Source organism: Rhodnius prolixus, unplaced genomic scaffold, assembly GCF_049639745.1.
Source record: "Rhodnius prolixus isolate KJV_2025 unplaced genomic scaffold, Rpr scaffold_4, whole genome shotgun sequence".
Classification (NCBI taxonomy): domain Eukaryota; kingdom Metazoa; phylum Arthropoda; class Insecta; order Hemiptera; family Reduviidae; genus Rhodnius; species Rhodnius prolixus.
The window spans coordinates 5167201-5181675 of NW_027411614.1; the positions used below are offsets into that span (position 1 = coordinate 5167201).

At 32.8% G+C, this 14475-nt stretch overlaps 1 protein-coding gene across 1 annotated transcript; it reads left to right on the forward strand.

Moving 5' to 3' along the window:
* Window positions 1–7871: 7871 nt before the first annotated feature.
* Glo1 (Glyoxalase 1) lies at window positions 7872–11516 on the forward strand. The gene is made up of 5 exons (XM_074130406.1): window positions 7872–8123; window positions 8203–8426; window positions 9399–9466; window positions 9546–9635; window positions 11272–11516. The coding sequence occupies exons 1-5, from the start codon at window positions 8049–8051 to the stop codon at window positions 11364–11366; spliced, it is 552 nt and encodes a 183-aa protein (XP_073986507.1). The 5' UTR covers window positions 7872–8048; the 3' UTR covers window positions 11367–11516.
* The last annotated feature ends 2959 nt before the right edge of the window (window positions 11517–14475 follow it).

Below are 14475 nucleotides of genomic sequence, written 5' to 3' on the forward strand. Positions count from 1 at the left end.
CACGAGAATTCCTAATTTCCTTTCATTTTGCAATAGTAACTTCAGAGTAAGGGCGACCCTGAATGTACAATTCCAGGCTGCCTTATTTTTCAGAGAACTTGGGCAGAATCTCCATCTTTCTAGTCAAACTAGTGGAGAATTCCTAATTTTTCCTTTAATTTTGCAAAAGTAACTTCAGTGTTAGGGCGCCCCTAAGTGTACAATTCCAGACTGGCTTATTTTTAATGATCTAGTGCAGAAATTTCAATCGTCTATTGATCCTAGTCGGGAGTTCTTAATTTCTCCATGAATTCTTCTTTCGTACCTTTTTAAATAAAGACACTCCTGTGAGTACAAGATTGCTTTGTCATAAGTATAAGATAATGAAGATGAAAACAAATATGTATGTGGAAAATTAGACTAGAATTACTTATTTCAATCTTTCCAGTCAAACTACACGAGAATTCCTATTTTTTCCTTTCATTTTGCAATAGTAACTTCAGAGTAAGGGCGTCCCTGAATGTACTATTCCAGGCTGGCTTATTTTTCAGAGAACTTGGGCAGAATCTCCATCTTTCTAGTCAAACTAGAGGAGAATTCCTAATTTTTCCTTTAATTTTGCAAAAGTAACTTTAGTGTTAGGGCGACCCTAAGTGTACGATTCCAGGATGGCTTATTTTTAATGATCCAGTGTAGAAATCTCAATCTTTCCAGTCAAACTACACGAGAATTCCTATTTTTTCCTTTCATTTTGCAATAGTAACTTCAGAGTAAGGGCGACCCTGAATGTACAATTCCAGGCTGGCTTATTTTTAACGATCCCGTGTAGAAATTTCATTCTTTCCAGTCAAACTAGACAAGAAATCCACATTTTTCCTTTAATTTTGCCAAAGTAATTTCAGAGTAAGGGCGACCATGAGTGTACAATTCTTGAGTGGCTTATTTTTCAGAGAACTTGGGCAGAATCCCCATCTTTCTAGTCAAACGAGAGGAGAATTCCTAATTTTTCCTTTAATTTTGCAATAGTAACTTCAAACTAAGGGCGACCCTGAGTGTTCAATTCATCAGTGGCTTATTTTTCAGAGAACTTGGGCACAATCTCCACCTTTCTAGTCAAACTATTCACTCAGAGAACTTGGGCAGAATCTCCATCTTTCTAGTCAAACTAGAGGAGAATTCCTAATTTTTCCTTTAATTTTGCAAAAGTAACTTTAGTGTTAGGGCGACCCTAAGTGTACGATTCCAGGCTGGCTTATTTTTAATGATCCAGTGTAGAAATCTCATTCTTTCCAGTCAAACTACACGAGAATTCCTATTTTTTCCTTTCATTTTGCAATAGTAACTTCAGAGTAAGGGCGACCCTGAATGTACAATTCCAGGCTAGCTTATTTTTAACGATCCCGTGTAGAAATTTCATTCTTTCCAGTCAAACTAGACAAGAAATCCACATTTTTCCTTTAATTCTGCCAAAGTAATTTCAGAGTAAGGGCGACCACGAGTGTACAATTCTTGAGTGGCTTATTTTTCAGAGAACTTGGGCAGAATCCCCATCTTTCTAGTCAAACGAGAGGAGAATTCCTAATTTTTCCTTTAATTTTGCAATAGTAACTTCAAAGTAAGAGCGACCCTGAGTGTTCAATTCATCAGTGGCTTATTTTTCAGAGAACTTGGGCACAATCTCCACCTTTCTAGTCAAACTAGTGGAGAATTCCTAATTTTTCCTTTAATTTTGCAAAAGTAACTTTAGTGTTAGGGCGACCCTAAGTGTACGATTCCAAGCTGGCTTATTTTTAATGATCCAGTGTAGAAATCTCAATCTTTCCAGTCAAACTACACGAGAATTCCTATTTTTTCCTTTCATTTTGCAATAGTAACTTCAGAGTAAGGGCGACCCTGAATGTACAATTCCAGGCTAGCTTATTTTTAACGATCCAGTGTAGAAATTTCATTCTTTCCAGTCAAACTAGACAAGAAATCCACATTTTTCCTTTAATTCTGCCAAAGTAATTTCAGAGTAAGGGCGACCATGAGTGTACAATTCTTGAGTGGCTTATTTTTCAGAGAACTTGGGCAGAATCCCCATCTTTCTAGTCAAACGAGAGGGGAATTCCTAATTTTTCCTTTAATTTTGCAATAGTAACTTCAAAGTAAGGGCGACCCTGAGTGTTCAATTCATCAGTGGCTTATTTTTCAGAGAACTTGGGCACAATCGCCACCTTTCTAGTCAAACTAGTAGAGAATTCCTAATTTTTCCTTTAATTTTGCAAAAGTAACTTCAGTGTTAGGGCGCCCCTAAGTGTACAATTCCAGACTGGCTTATTTTAATGATCTAGTGCAGAAATTTCAATCTTCTATTGATACTAGTCGAGAGTTCTTAATTTCTCCATGAATTCTTCTTTCGTACCTTTTTAAATAAAAACACGCCTGTGAGTACAAGATTCCTTTGTCATAAGTATAAGATAATGAAGATGAAAACAAATATGTATGTGGAAAATTAGACTAGAATTACTTATTTCTCTTCTTATTTGAATGGTGATTGTGATTCATGCTCCAATTAGATTGTACAAACGGGCAACTCTGAATTTTATGTTAAGAATGCCAAATAGAAAAAAAATAAGACTTTCCGCACAGTTTGTCAGGAAATATAAAGATTTCCGCTTCAGAGTATTAATAACTAAGCCAGAGGTAGAATGTATTCACAGTATCGTCTGAATTTCGATTGACTTTTGCAAAATTAATGGAAAATAATTAATGCTTGTCTAGTTATAATGGAGATATTATAATTTCAGTTTCAGTATTTTAATAAGTAAGTAAGAGATAGAATGTATACATTAACATGATCGTCATATTTAATTAACGTATGAGAAATACGTGTATCATAAGAATTTCTCTTCTAGCTTTAAACTATAGAAACCGTAATATTGAAAAAGAAGTCTCATTCCTTCCAGTTAAACTAGACTGGAATTACTTATATTTCTATTACCTTTTAAAGAATGCTAAATTTTCCGTTTATTTTGCAATTGTGCCTTCAAATTCTGGCACCCATGTGTCTACAATTCCCGTCTGGCACATTTATTAATAATCTTAGGCAGAAATCACCATCTTTCTAGTCAATCTAGACGAGAATTCCCAATTTTTCCTTTAATTTTGCAAAAGTAACTTCAATGTTAGGGCGACCCTAAGTGTACAATTCCAGGCTGGCTTATTTTTAATGAACTAGTGTAGAAATCTCAATCTTTCCAGTCAAACTACACGAGAATTCCTAATTTCCTTTCATTTTGCAATAGTAACTTCAGAGTAAGGGCGACCCTGAATGTACAATTCCAGGCTGGCTTATTTTTCAGAGAACTTGGGCAGAATCTCCATCTTTCTAGTCAAACTAGTGGAGAATTCCTAATTTTTCCTTTAATTTTGCAAAAGTAACTTCAGTGTTAGGGCGCCCCTAAGTGTACAATTCCAGACTGGCTTATTTTTAATGATCTAGTGCAGAAATTTCAATCGTCTATTGATCCTAGTCGGGAGTTCTTAATTTCTCCATGAATTCTTCTTTCGTACCTTTTTAAATAAAGACACGCCTGTGAGTACAAGATTCCTTTGTCATAAGTATAAGATAATGAAGATGAAAACAAATATGTATGTGGAAAATTAGACTAGAATTACTTATTTCAATCTTTCCAGTCAAACTACACGAGAATTCCTATTTTTTCCTTTCATTTTGCAATAGTAACTTCAGAGTAAGGGCGACCCTGAATGTACAATTCCAGGCTAGCTTATTTTTAACGATCCAGTGTAGAAATTTCATTCTTTCCAGTCAAACTAGACAAGAAATCCACATTTTTCCTTTAATTCTGCCAAAGTAATTTCAGAGTAAGGGCGACCATGAGTGTACAATTCTTGAGTGGCTTATTTTTCAGAGAACTTGGGCAGAATCCCCATCTTTCTAGTCAAACGAGAGGGGAATTCCTAATTTTTCCTTTAATTTTGCAAAAGTAACTTCAGTGTTAGGGCGCCCCTAAGTGTACAATTCCAGACTGGCTTATTTTAATGATCTAGTGCAGAAATTTCAATCTTCTATTGATACTAGTCGAGAGTTCTTAATTTCTCCATGAATTCTTCTTTCGTACCTTTTTAAATAAAAACACGCCTGTGAGTACAAGATTCCTTTGTCATAAGTATAAGATAATGAAGATGAAAACAAATATGTATGTGGAAAATTAGACTAGAATTACTTATTTCTCTTCTTATTTGAATGGTGATTGTGATTCATGCTCCAATTAGATTGTACAAACGGGCAACTCTGAATTTTATGTTAAGAATGCCAAATAGAAAAAAAATAAGACATTCCGCACAGTTTGTCAGGAAATATAAAGATTTCCGCTTCAGAGTATTAATAACTAAGCCAGAGGTAGAATGTATTCACAGTATCGTCTGAATTTCGATTGACTTTTGCAAAATTAATGGAAAATAATTAATGCTTGTCTAGTTATAATGGAGATATTATAATTTCAGTTTCAGTATTTTAATAAGTAAGTAAGAGGTAGAATGTATACATTAACATGATCGTCATATTTAATTAACGTATGAGAAATACGTGTATAATAAGAATTTCTCTTCTAGCTTTAAACTATAGAAACCGTAATATTGAAAAAGAAGTCTCATTCCTTCCAGTTAAACTAGACTGGAATTACTTATATTTCTATTACCTTTTAAAGAATGCTAAATTTTCCGTTTATTTTGCAATTGTGCCATCAAATTCTGGCTCCCATGTGTCTACAACTCCCGTCTGGCACATTTATTAATAAACTTAGGCAGAAATCACCAACTTTCTAGTCAATCTAGACGAGAATTCCTAATTTTTCCTTTATTTTTGCAAAAGTAACTTCAGTGTTAGGGCGACCCTAAGTGTACGATTCCAGGCTGGCTTATTTTTAATGATCCAGTGTAGAAATCTCAATCGTTCCAGTCAAACTAGACGAGAATTCCTAATTTTTCCTTTAATTTTGCAATAGTAACTTCAGAGTAAGGGCGACCCTGAATGTACAATTCAAGGCTGGCTTATTTTTTAATACACTTAGGCAGAAATCTCAATCTTTCCAGTCAAACTACACGAGAATTCCTAATTTTTCCTTAAATTTTTCAACAGTAACATCAGTTGTTGGGCGACCCTAAGTGTACAATTCCAGGCTGGCTTATTTTTAATGATCCAGTGTAGAAATTTCAATCTTTCCAGTCAGACTAGACGAAAATTCCTCGTTTTTCCTTTAATTTTGCAACAGTAACTTCAGTGTTAGGGCGACCCTAATTGTACAATTCCAGGCTGGCTTATTTTTAATGATCCAGTGTAGAAATTTCAATCTTTCCAGTCAAACTAGACGAGAATTCCTAATTTTTCCTTTAATTTTGGAATAGTAACTTCAGAGTAAGGGCGACCCTGAGTGTACAATTCCAGGCTGGCTTATTTTTAATGATCCAGTGTAGAAATTTCAATCTTTCCAGTCAAACTAGACGAGAATTCCTAATTTTTCCTTTAATTTTGGAATAGTAACTACAGAGTAAGGGCGACCCTGAGTGTACAGTTCTTGAGTGGCTTATTTTTCAATGAACTTGGTCAGAAATCTCAATCTTTTCAGTCAAACTAGTCGAGTATTTGTTATTTTTTCTTTAGTTTTGCAATAGTAACTTTAGTGTAAGGGCGACTCTGAGTGTACAATTCCAGGCTTAATAAGGGTAAATAAATAAACAATAAGGGTAAATATTACGCTGATTTACAGCCTAGGATTCCCAAAAAGCCATGGTTTGTTGAAGTACTTATGAGAAAAAGGCATTTTTTACACAATCATAATTTCACGAATCCGCACCTGCATAAAATCAAGTTATCAGATAGTCCTAAATGTGACTGCACATTTTGCAATAGTCCTGAATCATCTCCTCTTTAGATGCAGCAGTTATAACAGAAATAGAGACAAGTTCCTAAAGGAATTGGCAGCACATATACTAAATATTTCCCTGTAGCGCTAAAAGTATTATTAAAAATTAGGAATTCTCCTGTAGTTATTCGGAAAGACAGTGGTTTCTGCTTTAGTGTATTATTGAATAAGGCTAAGTTTGATTGTGCACGCAGGTTAGCCTGAATTTTGGGTAACGATTGCAAAATAAAAGGAAAAATAAGGAATTTTCCTCCATTTTCACTGGAAAGATAGATTTTTCTGTTATTGATTTAATGACTAAGTCAGAGGTGAAATGTACCCATAGGGTAGCCCAAATTTAAAGATACGTTTGCGAAATAAAAGGAAAGAAAAGGATATCTCGTCTATTTTGACCGAAAATATTAGGTATTTTTCTTTAGTGTATAATAATTCAGCCAGAGGTGGAATGTCTACACACAAGACCGTGTCAGCACCCTGCTTACCCGGGCAAGTTCCGGAGCCCACATCGCTTCTAGAGTGAGAAACCCAGAAGGAGCGATTAAAGCGAATCAAGAAGTTGAATCAAAAAAGCACGAGTTGGTTTTAAACAGAATGTCTGCCACAAAAGACTTCGGCTAATCTTTAGCTGGGGACGTGGCCTATTTATTTAGATCGTTTAATTTACTGTATAATTTTTAATCTAGTTGGCTGTTGCCGCATGATTTCCTCCATTAAGAGGCCTGCTGACAAAAATCAGCCATCGGCCGTGTACCCGCTTAATATGTAGACATACTCGCTTCTCAGCCTTTTAGCAAAGATCAAAGTGTAATAGTTAATAGTCCAGTAGTTCAAAAAAATTATCAATTTTGTTAGAGAGAGTTATACATGAATTGTAGAGCAAATATTACTAATTGAATAGTTGAATAGCTTCGATCAAAAATAATAGTTGAAAGGTAAACTAACTCTATTGAAAGTTACAAAAAAAATAAAAGTTTTCCTTATTTATTATCCATTAGTACAATTTTTGATATTTTTTTGGCACTAATTTAAAATTTTCTGAACATCCTACCTCCCTGTAAGATTTCTACTAATGGGTAAGGTTCTAGAAAAGTTCCTTAAACGCCTCTTCTTTATCCTCTATGCTCAGATTATCTAGCTTCAACATCAGTTCAAGTTCACGGTATATAAATGTCATCGTGTAGTAAATCTCATGCTTCTTTATTGAGCAAAAGCAGTATTGCTTAAGGGCCTTTCTCGACATTGCGCAAGCATTTATCGAGTTAGGCTACCAGACTTTCTGTGGAATTTCAAGAATATACTTCCTCATACCTAGTTTTTATTACTTTCATCTTAATTCTATTTTTTTAACGTGTCTCTAGTACTAAGAGGACACGTATAAATATTTGAAACATCGAATTTGGATGTTAACCTGACTAGACTTTACAAGCAGTTAAGTATACTAATTTTCTGAATTTAAGTTGAATAGTAATTGAAAAATTGATTTGTCATTAATCAAAGTGGTTGCCACTAAAGTATATCATTTTTCTTACTTTTGAAAAGAGTTTTGTTAAGTATAAATCATTGTGATTATAAAAATAACTTTAAAGTCTTTATAATTTATCTTTATCTAATGGTTTTTACTTTCAGAGGTTAAAGCCCTTTTCAATTTAGAATAGGGCACGCAATAAGTATTGTTCCCATTGAGGAAACATTTTTTAACTTCTTAGATTTCATTAAAAATAGTTTTATACAATGATTAATATTTGCTTTGTAGAAAAAGTATAAATAGCCAGGAAATATCCCGTCAACAGTTAGTATTTCCTCATTCAACTTATTACACATAAGCATTCTTTCGTTATATTTATATAATTCGGCCCGATTTCTGTACATTCCCTGTAACAGAAAAAAAAGTGCCGGGGTAAATTATTTCTTATCAGTAATTACTGATATGGCTTCAGTTACTTTAGTGTGAAGGTTACATAACTCATAAGAGAGGTTATATAACTGTTAGAGTAGCTTCCAACTACCTCAGCTTTAAAGTCGTAAGTTGTAATTAGGAGAAATTACAATTGTAATTAGAGTTGTTGCAGTTAGGAGAAATATCAAGTGCCTTAAATTAAGTAGGATTTCTTTGTGCCTTCAAGTTTTTCATATCGTTTATAAATGGCAGAAAACGCTAAAGGCTTAACTGATAATGAAGCTGCAGACCTGTGTCAAGAAGCCGATTCTTCCACAAAGGTTTGTACATTTTAATTCATTTATTATTTTTTTCTGTGTAAGTACGTACTCTTTCCTCATTGGATTTTATTTTTTTTAGGAGTTCATAATGCAGCAAACAATGTATCGAATCAAAGATCCAAAAAAATCTTTACCATTTTATACCGGTGTTCTTGGAATGAAATTACTAAAAAAAATCGATGTAACCCCATTGAAATTTACGGTATATTTCATGGGGTTTGAAGACGTTAAAGATATTCCCTCTGATAAAGATGAACGAATCGTCTGGGCTTTAACCAGAAAAGCGACAATAGAGCTAACTCAGTTAGTATAAATTTTATATTTTCCATTCATTTTTAACACCTAGAGATTTTTTTTTAGGTCGCTGTTAGTTTTATTTGAAATCGTGTTGGAGCAGTTTTATATTCTGAAGTAGCTGTGCAGCACACGCAGATTACATGCGGCGTGCTGTAATGTTTAATGTCTGGTAAACATTGTTTATCTTTATACTGGGTTAATGCAATTAATTATCTAATTCTCCAAATATGCCCGTAGAATCTTGACTTATTCAAGGAACCAAAAACTACACATTTTTTATTTTTGCTTGATTATAAGCTAATTTTAAGATGAAGTCAGCCCCAGTTTTAAGGCAATTTCAAGTCGATCACAACCACGTGGACAATGGGTTATGATGTGCAGTTCTGTGGCTTTGTTGCATGCTTATAGTGAACCTAGATTTTGACCCGTTTTTCGGAGTTAAATGAAATTGCAAAGAGTCAGCTCTATTTACTGACAGTGTACGAAAACAAGTATGTTATTGCAGAAGCCACTTGAACTAAGCGAAGTCAATACCAACTTTATCATCTCAATCTTTGTCTCGCCGAGATTGGTGCATTTGAACTTCAAACCTCTTCATATTTACAATGTTTATTGTTACCCTTTTTTGATTTTGCGTATCATATGGTCATTGAGTGTAGTTTTATTTTAGTTATTACTTAAAAAGTGTACTAAGGCATAATGTGAATGATTTTTAATATCAATAATTACTTTTTCTTCTCCCTGTGGCTGGGGAACAGAATACATCCGCAGTATACTCTGCTTGTCGTAAGAGGCGACTAAAAGGGTACACCCACATCATTTAAGGCTGCATGCCACACTTCACATATCCTACACAATCAAAACTTGTATATAACTGACTTTAGACTTCTAAAGGATGTAAATCTCTGTTTTAAAGTGGATATGGGAATCATCTTCCCATTGTATGATCAAATATTGTACTTTTCTTTTCTATTTAAGCAACTGGGGTTCAGAAGATGACGATAGTGTGAATTATCACAATGGAAACTCAGATCCAAGAGGATTTGGTGAGTGAAATATGCTTGAAACTATTTTAAACTTAGGCTCTTATTACTTATTACCTTAAAAAATTCTGTCTTCTCAAAGGTCACATCGGTTTACATGTGCCTGATGTTTATGCTGCTTGTGAACGATTTGAGAAACTTGGAGTTGAATTTGTGAAAAAACCAGATGATGGTAAATATCTATTATTCATACTTAAAATTCTAATTAGATGTTTGATGTCCAAATTGATCAAACATTTTCAGCATGACAACGTACTGAAATGATTAATTTACAGTTGTAACTTCTACGAAGATTTTAAAACAACACAGGTCTGCTGGGTATAGAAAGAAATGGTCTTTGCCAGATATAACTGCACAATCTTTGCATGAATTTAAAATTAATGCATGTCTTGTGTTTATGAAAGACAAAATTTTGAAACTATCTCCTCACAAAGAAAATACAAATACACAAAGAAAATGACCCGAAAAAGGGATAAAGAAAATAGTCCTTCAGATATCTTTGTGACTGCCAAGTATTCGAATCGGAGAATTCTATTAGCAAAAACTCTAGGCAGAACTCGTAGGTATTCATCTACTCAACTTTCATTCGTATTTTCTTTTAGTTGCATTAGCTCGCTCTCCTAAATTTTAGAACGCTTTGAGTTTCACTTTCTGCCTCTTTCCATTAATGATGTATTCAGTTTTTACAATTAAGAATTTAAAGTCTAGAAACTATAAAAGATTTTTTACGTACAAATTTCAGTAGCCGGCCAAAAATAAATAAATTTTCCAGTTTCGGACTCCTCCAGAGGTTACCAAACCGCTACCTGCCATATCCTCTTCATACCACTGGAGTATTTAATTTTTTCCCTTTTTTCTGAGGACGATTCCAGTACTTGTATAGATTCTTAATCCGTACATTCTGAAGTTTCTGAACGGACGAACCATTCCAGCCTTCTTCCCGTTGTACGCTGATGGATGCCTTTTGAGCCATTACCCTTTTCAACTTTGTATTTCAATTATATTCTAGTCTTGTCTGGATTTATGGGTTGATCTTCGGAAAAGCCACTCTTGATTAAGCAGTTTTTTTCATTCTTGAAAATTAAGCCTATTTAAATTAAATAGTATTTGTTTCTGAATATTCTTAATTAAATTTTCACGACTTCTAAGTTACTATATTTTTCGTTATAATTTGCTCAATATATCGAAGATAGTTGAACATATTTTGCAGTCTCTTTTCAGAGGGTTTTTTTAAAGGTTTTATTATTTGTTAATATGGTTTAACGTTAATACATCTCTGTTTAGCTTTATAAAACATTGCTGTAAATATAAATATGTTACAATAAATGATAAATTGGCTGAAAGCCATCTGCAGAGTCGGTTCATTCCTGTGCAAAATTTAAAAAAATAAATTGATACAATATTGCAAAAATACGAAACGGATATAGGGTAATTCAGATTACAGAGTTACAAAATTCAGAAAAATAAATCAATACAAAAAAGTTATAATAATTTGAAATAAAAAAATAACAGCAATTGAGAAATTGTGTAAAAATAAAAAGAAAAAATGAGAGAGAAGTAATGTATTAATGATAAAACAGAAATATCCATTAACAATAAGAATGTAATAGTTATTGATTTACACTTACTGAAGTAATAATTATACACGAAGATTATCAGGTTGATGAAAGGGTTTTCACTCTTGAAAAATTGAATCCTTTTTCTTTTTGGTTTGCTGTACGGTAATTTTAGTTAGATACTATAAGCTTAATTATATTAGCTTATTTTTAAACTAAAGGAACAAATATCATTAATTTTATATGTTTTAGGTAAAATGAAAGGATTAGCATTTATTAAGGATCCAGATGGTTATTGGATCGAAATATTTAATGCTGACTGCATAAAATCACTTTGCTTGCAGTAGCAGTTTGGATTTTGGCATCTACTTAACACAAGACTGTTAACATAAAGTTAAACAACCTTTTTTTACAGAGGCATCACACTGTTATGTTAACTTCTTTGATTGAGTTCACTAAAATATAATCTTTTTAACTTTTGGCAAAATTAATAGAAATTTATTTCTTTAATTCCAATTTTATTCCTGATCTGATTTTATTAAAATATTTATCTGTTGAACAATTATGTACTTAAATAAGAGATTGTTCTGTTGTTATTTACAAATATCTGAATTAATTTAATACGCAGTCATAATTCAGTAAAACATTTATTGAACTTATAAACAAATAATCATTCTTTTTTATCAATTATTCAATTTTAATTTCTTATTTTATTTTTTATTTACTCAATAACTTATCTGTAGAGGACAAGACATTTCTGGAGACTTATCTGGAGTTACCCCAATCACTATAAACAATTTAATCGAGTCTGAATGCTCACATAATACAGGATATTATTATTAACAAGAACAACACTTTTCTGACACTCCTTACGCTCACAAAATATATGTACGGTTTGCAATCATAGTTAGTGTATGAATCACTAAGATACTGCGACTTCTAGTTCAGTTTGATTCGACTTGTCATACTGCAGTGGTTCTGTTAATGGACAGTAACAAAACTATTTTTTTAACGAGTATTCTGCACCTAATAGATATTGTGCCTTCAGTGGTGCCAAGTGAGACCACTCTTTCTATAGTATCATTCACTCAAACTCTCTAATGAAATTAAGAGAACTGAGAACTTCTCAGGGAGAGAATCCCTGTGCCTCTCTTTACAAGGTAAGCGAATTCTTCTCCATCAACTGGTAGCTTCAGCTTTTTTTTTTGGAGATGTTAAATAAATGCCAGTTTATGTACGCAAATGCTTGGGTTTAGTAAAAAGATTGACAAACATAGCTTACCATTAAGCGTCCTTACGCAAGCTATTGGAATAGATTGAAACATTGTCTGTTCGTGAAATTCACATCAATGGGATTGATATGGGATAGTAAAGTAATTTTTTTATCTTCTTCTTTCCTCTCTTATCCTATCTTCTAAAGCCACAATCTTTTCTAATTACAGGATATCAACTTTGATTAACATTTTGTATGTACATTTTCCAGTTAATGAGCTTCAAATTTCAAATAATGCTAGTTTTTCAGTTAACTTTTTAAAGAAAAAGGCAGTTTTATGAAATATACCCGTTAAAGAAATATTCATCTGTATTTTATTATTTTTATTTCGAAGCTTTACATCTCCTGTGACTAGTAAGTTATCTGGAATTAAATATCTGACCAGTTGGAAGTTGTAAAACTTCAAAGTTATTTCTTGAGAAGCAGCTCTGCAACCTGTAAAGATGCTAATAAAACTTGGTTTCGTGATTAGTTTTAAACAGAAGGAAACATATTTACTTTTCACCATTACAAACTGATTTGACATTACAAAAATGGTGTTCATAGAATAGATTTTTGTTTTCAATAAAAATGTGGTTCTGCTGGCTTGGAAAGTTGACATGTAGACATCACCAAGTCCAAGATACCGCCACTAAAGTCTTGCAGTTTAATGTTTTTTAATCTTTTATAAAATATTAATCAATTTTTTCCTTTAGAAATCAGTAAAGAAACTAAATATGAGCTTCATTTTCATCGTTACTTTGAGAACTGCAGATAGAGAAAATTATTTTATGAATTTTTTCGTTTTTAATGTACTAAGTTTTCTTTTTTTCCCCCACTTTGAAGTATTCATTATTATTTTACAACTAGTTCTGTTGAATCATTGAATTCTACATACTTATCTAAACCAAAAATAAAATCATTTTACACGTTTTCATTTCACTCTAACTTAGAAGAGTGAATTTTGATTCCTGATTTGATGAATTTTTCTGTCACAAACAAGAGAACTTCTGTGGGCGAAGTAAAAACATTCGCAAAATAATAATGACCGAGTAACTAATAATAATAATGGTGAAAGTGGGTTTTCTCGGCGGTAATGGCCTAGTTGACGATAAGTAAAAAAAAATAATAATAAAATAAAGAAAAAATGACTTTGGATATTAATTCACTTCGATCCATTTCCACACAATGAATATCTATGAGGATTTTCATTAAGTGAAATAAAAACGTAAATATTTTAATATTTTACCAGATAAAAGTGAAAAGCATTAAAAAAATTTATACATGGTAACAAAAATATATATAATTACTAAAAATTGATTTTACACAAAACAAGATACATTTAATGGGAATAAGAATAAAGAACTAACTTGTAGGACCATCATGGAAATGATACTAAAGGACAATCGTTGGTCACTTAACGTGTGTAACGCGTAAATTTAGAAGTTTTTTTTTTTAAATTATTTGACCTGGTAATCACGATCCTCTGAGGAAGATGCAACGGTTTTGGTAGGTTGACAGCTGAGGCTTAAATTATTGAAAGTAAAAGTTCTTATAATGTGCAATTATATTGTAGTTTACCAGAGAAGAAAGTTGACTTGCTTAGGTTGTTCCAAATATTTATAAAATAAATAAACTAGTATATTTATAATTATAAAATTTGAGCTTTGATATAGATCCCTCATCATGGCTTTCTATCTAATTTTCACCGATTTTTCTCCTTAATCGGACATTAATTCTTCCAAGGATTTTCAAATGGAGCAACTTTTGAATGGCAATTCAATGGCAGCGATCTTGTCTTAATGACTTAGCTATTGAACTTGATGGCAACCACTCCAAAATATTTAGCTGATTATTCATAATAAGTTCCCATAAATGTCTACTAAATCACTACTCAATGTTCTGGTAAGAAAAAGTTCCAAAATCTGTAAATTTTCATTTCACCTGCGTGTTGTTTGTCGTTGATACAATTTACTTACTGTGCACTTCCAAGTTTACCTATTTATCAAGGCGATTGTGTGTGTGTGTGTGTCAAATCCGTGTGCGTGTATGTATGTGCGGGTGGTACTTTGTGGGTTAAGAGTTGAAGCAACTTATATTACTACTGGGTGTTGGTAAAGAGGTGATAGCGGCTGCAGCTACATTCCCTCGCAGCCTTTTCATACATGGTACATGCTGCTCGCGAGAGGGTGTGAGTTAATGGT